The sequence below is a fragment of the Podarcis pityusensis genome (genome assembly GCF_964106645.2).
Source record: "Podarcis pityusensis genome assembly, chromosome: 8".
Classification (NCBI taxonomy): domain Eukaryota; kingdom Metazoa; phylum Chordata; class Lepidosauria; order Squamata; family Lacertidae; genus Podarcis; species Podarcis pityusensis.
In genome coordinates this window covers 56,521,247-56,531,542 of record NC_138033.1, presented here as the reverse complement: position 1 = coordinate 56,531,542, position 10,296 = coordinate 56,521,247, and the positions used below count along the sequence as shown (strand labels likewise).

General features: G+C 50.8%; 1 protein-coding gene across 1 annotated transcript in view; it reads right to left on the bottom strand.

The window, feature by feature from the left end:
• Positions 1-309: 309 nt before the first annotated feature.
• Positions 310-10,296, bottom strand: part of RBL2 (RB transcriptional corepressor like 2) — a 36,361-nt gene continuing 26,374 nt past the window's right edge. Inside the window, exons 20-22 of the mRNA XM_081015360.1 lie at positions 3,310-3,515; positions 2,149-2,313; positions 310-1,893 (exon numbers count right to left, since the gene is read on the bottom strand). Coding sequence (XP_080871486.1) covers positions 1,723-1,893; positions 2,149-2,313; positions 3,310-3,515 — 542 coding nt within the window. The 3' untranslated portion in view covers positions 310-1,722. The remainder of the gene's footprint in view (positions 1,894-2,148; positions 2,314-3,309; positions 3,516-10,296) is intronic.

Below are 10,296 nucleotides of genomic sequence, written 5' to 3'. Positions count from 1 at the left end.
TCCTGTGCTATGTGGCAGGCTTGGCTTCTAGCACGACCAAGCATGCAAATGTGTTGTATACTGAGGTTCATACCTGTTGGGTCCTGCAGGGGTGTAGCCTGAGACAGTAGTTCCTTGGTGACAGATTACTGGTCTACTTAAAGAAAAAGGTTTTTGCAGCAGTGATTTTTTAAATATATCCCTAAAGGGCATAGGCCTAGCAATAAATCAATATCCTAAGATAAATGCTGGCGGAAGTTCTAGAAACTACTAGTGTATATGTATGTGTTAGCTGGTCACCTAACAAAGCAGAAGTAAAACGCTGCAGGCTTAAACAGTTTTGATTTTATCTTAGAAAGGGTTGAAACTGCTGTAGATTTGCTGCAAACATTTGTACACTACCATTAAAACACAATATGGCCACTGTTCAGAAACACTGGCAGTTATCAAAAGAGTAATCTCACTACTCTAAAACTCACCCATTTGATGGCCCGTTGTGCACAGTTTTTCACTGCCTCCTTTTGCTTGTTTCGCTCATGACAAATTTCAGCTGCTTTGCCTTGTGCAGACTGATTGCTGGCAAGTCCATGTCACCATTTTCTTCTTAAAAGTGCTAATTTGTAAAAACAGTCTAATATAGGTTAAGCAGTGCAGTGGACTTGGATCCCTGCGTTGTTGCCACGTAATGGTATGCCATTTCTGCAAAAGGCATAATTTAATGTTAAAAGCTGGTGTTGGAGGCACTGCCTACAGCTGCTGAAGTGGGAAGGCATGTAATCACACCCTAGAAAATTTTCATATAGAAGCTGAACATTACCACTGTGTACTTTGAGAATAAATACAATTTAGGCAATTCAGCACAACTTCTATATTATGGTTTGGCTATTTAATTTTGTTTAAAAAGTGCCATTGTGAAGTAGACACACCTCTAATCCGCATTTCGAAAGAATGCTTTAGAGCTGTTTAAGAGTTACTCTTGGTAGGAATTCACTTAAAACATTGCACAGCTAAAAACCAAAGTGTTGTATATACATAAAGTACCCCCCTTATCATCTTAATTACTGGAAGGGCACATGAAAAAGACATCGAGGAAAGAACGACCTTAATTTTTCCTAAAGACTGCCTAAAATACCATTTCTAGTCTAGCTCCAGTGTAGTCTTAACTACGGCCTGCTATGTGTGCTGGAGCCATCAGTACTGCAAGTTTCCTGAAATAGGTAGCCAAGGTCACAGTATCAGTCCCATCATCACCATCTGAATTACCCTTTCCCTCCTGATACCACAAACTACAAGCATTGCACTGATAGGCTTACTAAATAGCACAAAAAAATAATGTTCTCAATTTAGTAGGAAAAATAGTTATCCGTGGGGTTCCTACTGGACTTGTCAGTCACTTCAGCCAATAAATTTAAACCGCTGTGGTTTTAACTGCAGCCATTGCCACTCGCATAACCTAAGTTAAGAGAGGGTGTGACCTTTTCTGTCCCAGCATCAAGACTGTTGGAGGAAACAGTCTCCACTTCTTCCCAGCTCAGTAGGATTATAGCGCTGCAGTCCTCTGCTGTAAGGTAGACTGAAGCCTCTTCAAGAGTTGCAGTGCACCTGGTACTAGAAGCAGCACATCCTTGGAAAGGGCTCAAATACTTCATTTCTTCATGGAAAGTGCTTCAAAGATATTAGGATTGCAAGCTCTGTCACTACTGGCAACATAACAGATGGAAAAGAACAACTAAAACCCCAGGGTCAGTGAGAACCTCTGTCATTTGCCACATCTTGTAGCCTCCTCAGGAGGGCTGTGTGGTTTTCTGGGCAGATGCGCTTGGCGGGTGATTCAGCCCCCTCCTCCAGGACAATGCCACGCTTTTTTGTCGACGTCTCTCCAGTTCTAATCATACTGTTGATCTCTTGAAGCCTCTGAAACATACCACAAAGAACAACTGAATGCTGTCTACTTCTCATTCTAGTCAAACAGGGCATTTTGATTTTCTGAATCTGATTCATGTGTCACATACATAACAAAAAACACCAGTCTCAAAAAGCTATAATGTTACAAAGAAAATGGTATATATAAATGTTTTGCTAAATTACAAGTTCATTAAAATTAAGCTTGTTAAAACCTTTAACTTATTAGCTAATGAAAGAGTTTGGAGATCAATAGTAAACGTTTACCTTTGATGGGCTGCTGCTAAAGTAATAGAATATTTTCTCACGTGGAGAAAGTGCAAACTCGTTTTTGTGAGGGGAGATGTAAATCGAGTGATTCTGAGAAAGCTGTATTCTGCGGGGAGAGCCACTTCTTACAAAAGGATATGGAGACAGGGGAGGAGCTTCAGCCTGTCATACAAAGATAGCAAAATTAATCTGCAGTTATCCACACAGCAGAGAAACCAGGATGTTATGCATTTGAGTCATTGCATGGTGATCCACACCATGAAATGACTCAAAGTATGCTTTTGTTTTTGCACCAGTAAGGCTGAGATACACACACTGGGATAACCAAACTGGAATAGATTCAGCAGCACTCAACTCAATTATATTTATTTCAATATTTAAGGAAATATTAGAGGACCTGCATTTACCACATAAAGTGAATGCTGTGTTCCACAGTATGCATTTATCTAATGCATTAAATATACAAATGTCAAAGATGTTCAAGTGACAAACCTATAGAGAACAAGACATGGTAACTAGTTTTAAAACCATTCTGGGTAGTTCAGTTCAAGAAGTCTTGTTTCATGTTACTCTGTACACTTGTGCAACACTATTTTATATCTAGAGATGCATTTTTAACCCCCCCCCATATTTAACTCAAAAGCAACAAATATTGCTAAAGCTTTGCTGATTGAGACTCAACCCTAGCATAACAGACTATGTCTAGATGCAGAGTAAAAAAGAAGTCCTACTAGCAGTGCAATTTCTAGAGCTGGATATAGACCTTTTACTATTATAATCTAGATGTGGTATAAATATAGTTTGTACCCGCCCCCCAAATGTCCTTTGGAGGTAAACACACAAAAACAAAATGTATCCTTCACAAGTAAGAACATAATAAAAGACCTGTTGGATCAGGCCAGTGACTCCTCTAGTCCAGCATCCTGTTCTCACAGTGGCCAACCAGTGGGAAACCCACAAGCAGGACTTAAGCACAAGAGCCCTCTCCCCTCCCATTGTTTCCATCAACTGGTATTCAGAAGCATTATTGCCGCTGTCTATGGTACTATTTTAAAAGCAGAAATGGACCCTTGTTTCTAGGACCACAAAGTAGACTGTACAACGCTGGTTTTTTCGGACATTAATAAGACTTATTACGAAGCAGGAAAGGCTTCTTACTCCATTGGATGAAGAGTACTTCAGGGCAAAGCCTTTAATTCGGTCACTATAGACGTTGTTATAAAACTGGATCAGGTCTCCGCGCTCTTCTTCCTCAATTTCACTGTTTGCTCCAGTCAAGCGTGTTGGAGTAGGGGGAGCACTGCTGGGCTGTGGCACTGGCAGGGTGCTACTAGATCTCATCACTGGGCTGGAGTCTCTGCTTGCTGTGAAGGCACAATGGAAGTTTTTTCATCAAGTTCTAAAGAACTTGCTAAACAAAACATACATATCAATATTTTCCTCTTGCTACTGGATGATCATCAAAAAGTCCCAGCCAATAACGCTTTAAAGCAGGTGCAGATTATCCAGCTGCTTTTTCATATGGCCTTTGTTGGAATGCCAGGATTTCTAAGTGCTGCTCTTTCTGCTCAACAACTGTCTTGCAGGCAGCTCAAGAGCTTACAGGAAGCCTGGGACACTCTAGAGCCGTGATTCCCAACATGGGGCACACGCCCCACAGGGGGGCAATTTGATTTTTAAGGGGGCAATTTGAGAATGAGTTAACAGTGAATGGCCTTTTAGGCTTCCTCTACATGAATAGAAATTCACTTTTTGAATAATAAGAATTATATGTCAGAGCTGGCTCCAGGTCCCAGCTCACAGAGGACCAACGCTAGCCGGCAGTAATGTACAAAAGTCTTTATTGAAGTACAGTTTCCATTTTCAAGCCGCAGCGCCCCAGCTCTACGTCTAGGGGTTAGATCGGCGAAGCTCCATCTGAGTCTCCGCCCCCTGTACACCAGTTTAAGATTCTAGCCTTACTCCACCTCTTCCGTCTCTCCTTTCTCCTCTGGGTCCTGCTACCCCCCGGGGTCCCTTCCTTCCTGGATTCTTCTGACGCTGACGTTGACCCCCCTGACTCCTCCCCCTCTTTTCGGCGGGCTTTGGGACCTGGCTCCCTATCCGGGCTGCCAACTGCGCCGCCCTCCTGTACATTTGAACTTGGCGCGCGCGCCCAGCCTTCAACCTTCCTCTCGACCGTTTCCTCGCTCCCCGATGGAGGCGTGGCCAATCCTGACTCATGTCCTCCCACTGGCAGTGCGCCGCCTGATCCCGATGCCTGGGACTCCTCCCCCCTACTGCACTCTGGTGTGGACGCTGGTCCTGATTTCCAACTGCTGCTCTCTGAGTCCCCTCTGGCCCCTTCTTCCTGGGGTGTCCCCCTAGGCACCCCCCTTGCTCTGACCATGGGAGCCCCTTTCTGTGAATCTTCCGATTCGCTGGAAAGACTCAGAGACCTCGGACCGCTGTCATCGCTAACATTTCCTTCGGACTCCTCCCCCTCGCTCTCTATTTCCTCCCTTTCCTGTGCCTCTGCTCCTGAACCCCTGACATCCATCCCCCCCTCGAAGCCCCCCCTTCCCCCCTCCCCTCCTTCAGGTGTGGGTACTGGGTGCTCCGTCGTTGTGGGGGTGAGTGCCGGATACAGTTCGTTCCCCGTGGCGTGCATCCAGCCGGATAAGTCCGGCTCGTCCTCCTCGTCCTCCGTGCTCTCGCCGACCTCAATTTCCTCTGTTTCCATCTCTTTGCCGCCGTGCTCGAACCCAAGGTCCTCCCCCAACACGTCCATGTCCGTCTCTCCCCCGGTCTCCTCCGGGGACGTTGCCTGCCAAGGACCCCCCAGCCACTTCCTGCGCCACTGCTCCTCTGGTCGATCGTCCCACCAATAGGAACGGTCTGAGGCAGACCCCGAGGGTGATCCCTCCGGGGAACGTGTTTCTAGTGCCGGTTCCTCGTCCGAGGTGAACCCCTGGAATGTGCTGGCTGAAAATGTGGGTGTGAAAAGCCAGTCGTCGAAATACTCGGCTGGCATGGGCCTGTGTGGGAAAAGGGCATGAAACTCGTCCTTGAGAAGAGGTTCGTCCAAGGCATAGTCTGGCACCCAACTGTTGGCGCTGGCCGGGGTACCTTCTCTGGCGAGAAGATATTCTACTCCCTCTTCCCCCCATCTCGAGTCTAAAATCTCTGTGACCTCGTTGACGGGTTCCCGCCTTGGCGACCCCCCCCTTGTGGGCGTCTCCCTGAACGGGTTTGGTGCCGTGCCTGGCTCCTGAAATCTATGAGGTGCTTTGTAGGGCGTGAGCACTGATCTATGGAAAACTGGGTGCATTCTGGATCCCTCCGGTAGCGTCAACCGGAAGGCCACTGGATTGACCTGTGCCTCGACTTGGTAAGGTCCTAGCTGCTTATGCCCTAGCTTCTTCTTCGCTAACGATCTGGCCGGCACTGCCTGGGCTGCTAACCAAACCCAGTCTCCCACCTGTATGTCTTCCCCAACCCTTCTGTGCTTGTCAGCCTGCAGTTTGTATGCGTGCTTTGCTAGTTCTAACTGCCTCCGAAGCTGTTCGTGAACCTCCTGCAACTCTGATGCTAAGGCTTCCGCTGCCTGTGGCTCCCCCTCCCCCGCTCTCGCTAATCCCGGGAAGGTTCTGGGATGCCTCCCGTTGTTGGCGAAGAACGGTGTCACCCCCGTGGACACGTGCTTCGTGTTGTTGTAGGCGAACTCAGCGAGCGGCAGGTAGTCCACCCATGTTGCCGGCTGCTGATTTGCGTAGCATCGCAGGTACTGCTGCATGATGGCGTTGACTCGCTCCGCTTGTCCGTTCGTCTGCGGGTGTCTCGCCGACGCTAGGTTGATCTTGACGTTCAGGAAACCCATCAGCTTCTGCCAGAAGTTCGAGATGAACTGTCGCCCCCGGTTGGACAGGATAGACCGTGGCAGACCGTGAACCCTGAACACGTGGTCTATGAACAGTTTGGCGGTCTGTTCCGCCGTGGCCACCTTCGCGCACGGAATGAAGTGGGCCATTTTGGTGAACATGTCCACCACCACTAGCACTGCCGTCTTGCCCCTCGAGCTGGGTAGATCCGTGACAAAGTCCAGGGCCACCCTCTCCCACGGTTCGAGCGGTGTCTGCAGCGGTTCGAGCAGTCCCGCCGGCGGTTTGTGCACTGACTTGGCCCTTTGGCAGGTGTCGCACCTCGAGACGTAATCCGCGACTTCCCCCCGCATCTTGGGCCACCAAAAATCTCTGGCTACTAATTCTACCGTCTTCTCTTTGCCAAAGTGCCCGGCGGTGGGTGCGTCGTGCAACTGCTGCAGTACTTTCGCGCGGAGGTCGTCTCCCGGTACGTAGAGGGCCCCTCTGCGGATGAGCAATCCGTCGCGTATCTGGAACTCGTCGTCCTCCGCCGTGCCCCTGTGCACCTCCTCCATCTTGGCTTGTGCGAAGGGGTCCTCCTGCAGCGCTCGACGTACAGCATCCAGGTCCACGGTTGCTGAAGCGCACGCCCACGCTTTCGGTGCGAAAATGTGCTTGGCCGCTGCTGGTGCCGCCTCCTCGAGGTATTGCGGCTTTCTGGACAGTGCATCCGCCATGATGTTGTTGTCGCCTGGGATGTACTCTATCCTGAAGTCAAAATCCGCAAAGAACTCCGCCCATCGTATGTGCCTCTGGTTCAGGAACCTTGCCGTGCGCCAGTACTCCAGGTTTTTATGGTCCGTGCGGACCTGCACTGTGTGTTTGGCTCCAATGAGGAAGTGCCGCCACGCCTTGAATGCTGCATGAATGGCCAGCAACTCCCTGTCCCAGATGGTGTAGTTCTGCTCTGACTTGCTGAGCTTCCTGGAGTAGAAGGCACACGGTCTCCAGTCCCCATGCGGGTCTTGCTGCAACAGTACTGCTCCCACGGCTCTGTCTGAGGCGTCCGTTTCAACCCTCATCGGTCTGCTGGGATTCACATGCAGTAGCTGCTCTTCGGACGAGAAGAGACGCTTGAGTTTCTGAAAGGACTGCTCCGCTTGCTCCGTCCAGATGAACTTCTTCTTCTTGGAGCTGAGCGTGTCGGTAATGGCCGCCGTCTGCATCGCGAACCCCTTGATGAACTTGCGGTAAAAGTTGGCGAAACCGACAAACCGCTGGACCTCCTTCCGATTGCACGGGCTCTTCCAGTCCAACACTGAGCGAACCTTGGCGCTGTCCATGGCGAGCCCCTTGTCCGACAACTTGTAGCCCAGGAAATCTACCTCCTTCATGTCGAACTGGCACTTCTCCAGCTTGGCGTACAGCCTGTGCTCCTGCAGTCTCTGCAGAACTTCCTTGACGTCTCCCTCGTGGGTCTCCTCTGATTCTGAAAATATCAGGATGTCGTCCAGGAAGCAGACGCATTTCTTGTAGAGGAGACCCGCCAATACGTGATGCATGAAGGCTTGAAAACAGTGGGAGCCATTTTGTAATCCAAAGGGCATAACTCTGTATTCATAGGTGCCCAGGGGCGTGAACATGGCAGTCTTCCATTCGTCGCCCTCCCGTATGCGAATCAGGTTGTACGCCCCTCGCAGATCCAACTTTGTGAAAACGCGTCCTTTCCTCACCGTTGCGAGCAGGTCATCTATCTTGGGCATGGGAAAGGCTGTGGGCTTGGTTTTCGAGTTCAAAATTCTATAGTCCACCACAAGCCTTTTTTGGGGCGTGTCCTTCTTCTTCACAAAGAATACAGGACTGCCCCCCACTGCCTTCGACTCCTGGATGAAACCGCGCTTCAAGTTGAGGTCTATGAACTCCCTGAGTTCCTGCAGCTCGTCTTCAGACATGGAATACAGTTTCCCGGTTGGCAGCGTCGCCCCTGGCAGGAGGTCAATCTTGCAGTCATAGGACCTGTGGGGAGGCAGCTTGTCCGCTTCCTTCTCGCAGAAAACCTCCAAAAACGCTGCGTACTTGAGTGGCACTGCTTGCAGCGTGCCTAATTGTAGCTGCGGGTCATCCTCTTCCCCTTCCGGGCTAGGCAGAATGCAATGTTCCGCACAGTAGGAGGAGCCGAAGGTCAGTTGTCGCTGGTACCACGCCAATGCTGGGCTGTGCCTGTGCAGCCAACTCATGCCTAATACTATAGGCATGTCCGACAGTTGGGTGACATTGAAGCTGATGACTTCTCGGTGAGTCCCAATTTGCATCACCATCGGAGGCGTTTGCTGCACCACCTGCCCCCCCAGCAATTCCCTGCCATCCACCGTGACAACCTTCAGAGGCAGCGTGGCTGGCAGGAGTGCTATGTTGTGCTCTTGAATGAAATCCAGTCCTATGAAGTCTGCGTTACTACCAGAGTCAATGGTAATCGGCACTTCCATAGTGAGTCCATTGGGTAGTTGGAGCGATGCTGTGAGCTGCACCACTGGTTTGGGCGGGAGGGGGTCTGTGGGCTGCAAAATCTCTGGGGACGGCTTCATTGACTTGTCTGGCTGGGCCCCAGTGCCTCTTCCTCCAGCCAGACTCTGTCGTTTCCCTGCTGTGGTTCTCTCTGCTGAGTTGCGTCTGTTACTGTTGCTGAGGCTGCAGTGTGCTTGTGGAGCCTCTGGGGACACTCTTTCGCCATGTGCTGAGCACTGTCGCAGATGTAGCACTTCCTGTTCCCTCTAGGAGGCTTCGCTTTGACTGCTCCCGGTGTTAGGGCTCTGGTTGCTGACTGAGCCCTGGCGCCTCCAATCTCCATCGGTTCCTCTCCCCCTCCCTGCGGAGGTGTGGATTGCGCACGCGCTGCATCCTTGGGAAAGAGGGGAGGTGCTCTCACTGGCGTACGTCCCCAACGTCCTTCTTCTCTGTTCCATGGACGTTCTTCCAGACGCACCCCAATTTGCAGCGCCCGCTGGACAACCTCCTGAGTGCTCTTTGGTCTCTCCCCCCTTGCAATCTCATCTTTCACATTTGCATTCAAGCCTTCCCAAAAAAGGTCTCTGGCTGGGGCAGAATCCTTCTCCCATCCCAGCGCATGGACTAATGCAAAAAAGCGGGAATGGTACTGCCTTACACTGGCTCTGCCTTGTTTGAGCCCATGTATGTCTTTTCTGGCGATATCAATGTCTATATTTGATAAAAAACACGAATCCATCGCTTTAATGAATGCATCCGCATTTTGGAGCGCCGGATCCTTATCTCTCCACAGATTGCGCAGCCACGCTTTAGCTTCCCCATGCAAATGGGACAAGATAAACCCCACCTTCTCTTGCTCATCTCTAAAGTCTTTATCCAGCAGTTCCAGCGCAAACAGCACGTCTGCTCGGAAGTTAGAGTACTGCTGCAAATTCCCATCGAAATGAGATACCAGGCTGCCTCCTCTTTTCCCCAGCCCAATCCCCTCTGATTTGGGTCCCGGTTGCCCCTGCTTAGCAAGCACTTCCAACCTGGCTTGGAGATCCCTGCAGGCGGCAGCCGCTTCCTCTTCCCTTTTCCTGGATGCGAGTACCTCCGCATTGAGTTGTGTCACTGCATTTTGCAGGGCTGCTAGTTGCTGTTCTGTAGTCATCTTGCCTGACTTTTGTGAGCTCGCGAAGCACCAATCTTCTTCCCTCGCTGCGTCCACTCACGTTACGAGGTTTTTGGTGCAAAACTTTTGGGGATGGAGCTTACTGTCAGAGCTGGCTCCAGGTCCCAGCTCACAGAGGACCAACGCTAGCCGGCAGTAATGTACAAAAGTCTTTATTGAAGTACAGTTTCCATTTTCAAGCCGCAGCGCCCCAGCTCTACGTCTAGGGGTTAGATCGGCGAAGCTCCATCTGAGTCTCCACCCCCTGTACACCAGTTTAAGATTCTAGCCTTACTCCACCTCTTCCGTCTCTCCTTTCTCCTCTGGGTCCTGCTACCCCCCGGGGTCCCTTCCTTCCTGGATTCTTCTGACGCTGACGTTGACCCCCCTGACTCCTCCCCCTCTTTTCGGCGGGCTTTGGGACCTGGCTCCCTATCCGGGCTGCCAACTGCGCCGCCCTCCTGTACATTTGAACTTGGCGCGCGCGCCCAGCCTTCAACCTTCCTCTCGACCGTTTCCTCGCTCCCCGATGGAGGCGTGGCCAATCCTGACTCATGTCCTCCCACTGGCAGTGCGCCGCCTGATCCCGATGCCTGGGACTCCTCCCCCCTACTGCACTCTGGTGTGGACGCTGGTCCTGATTTC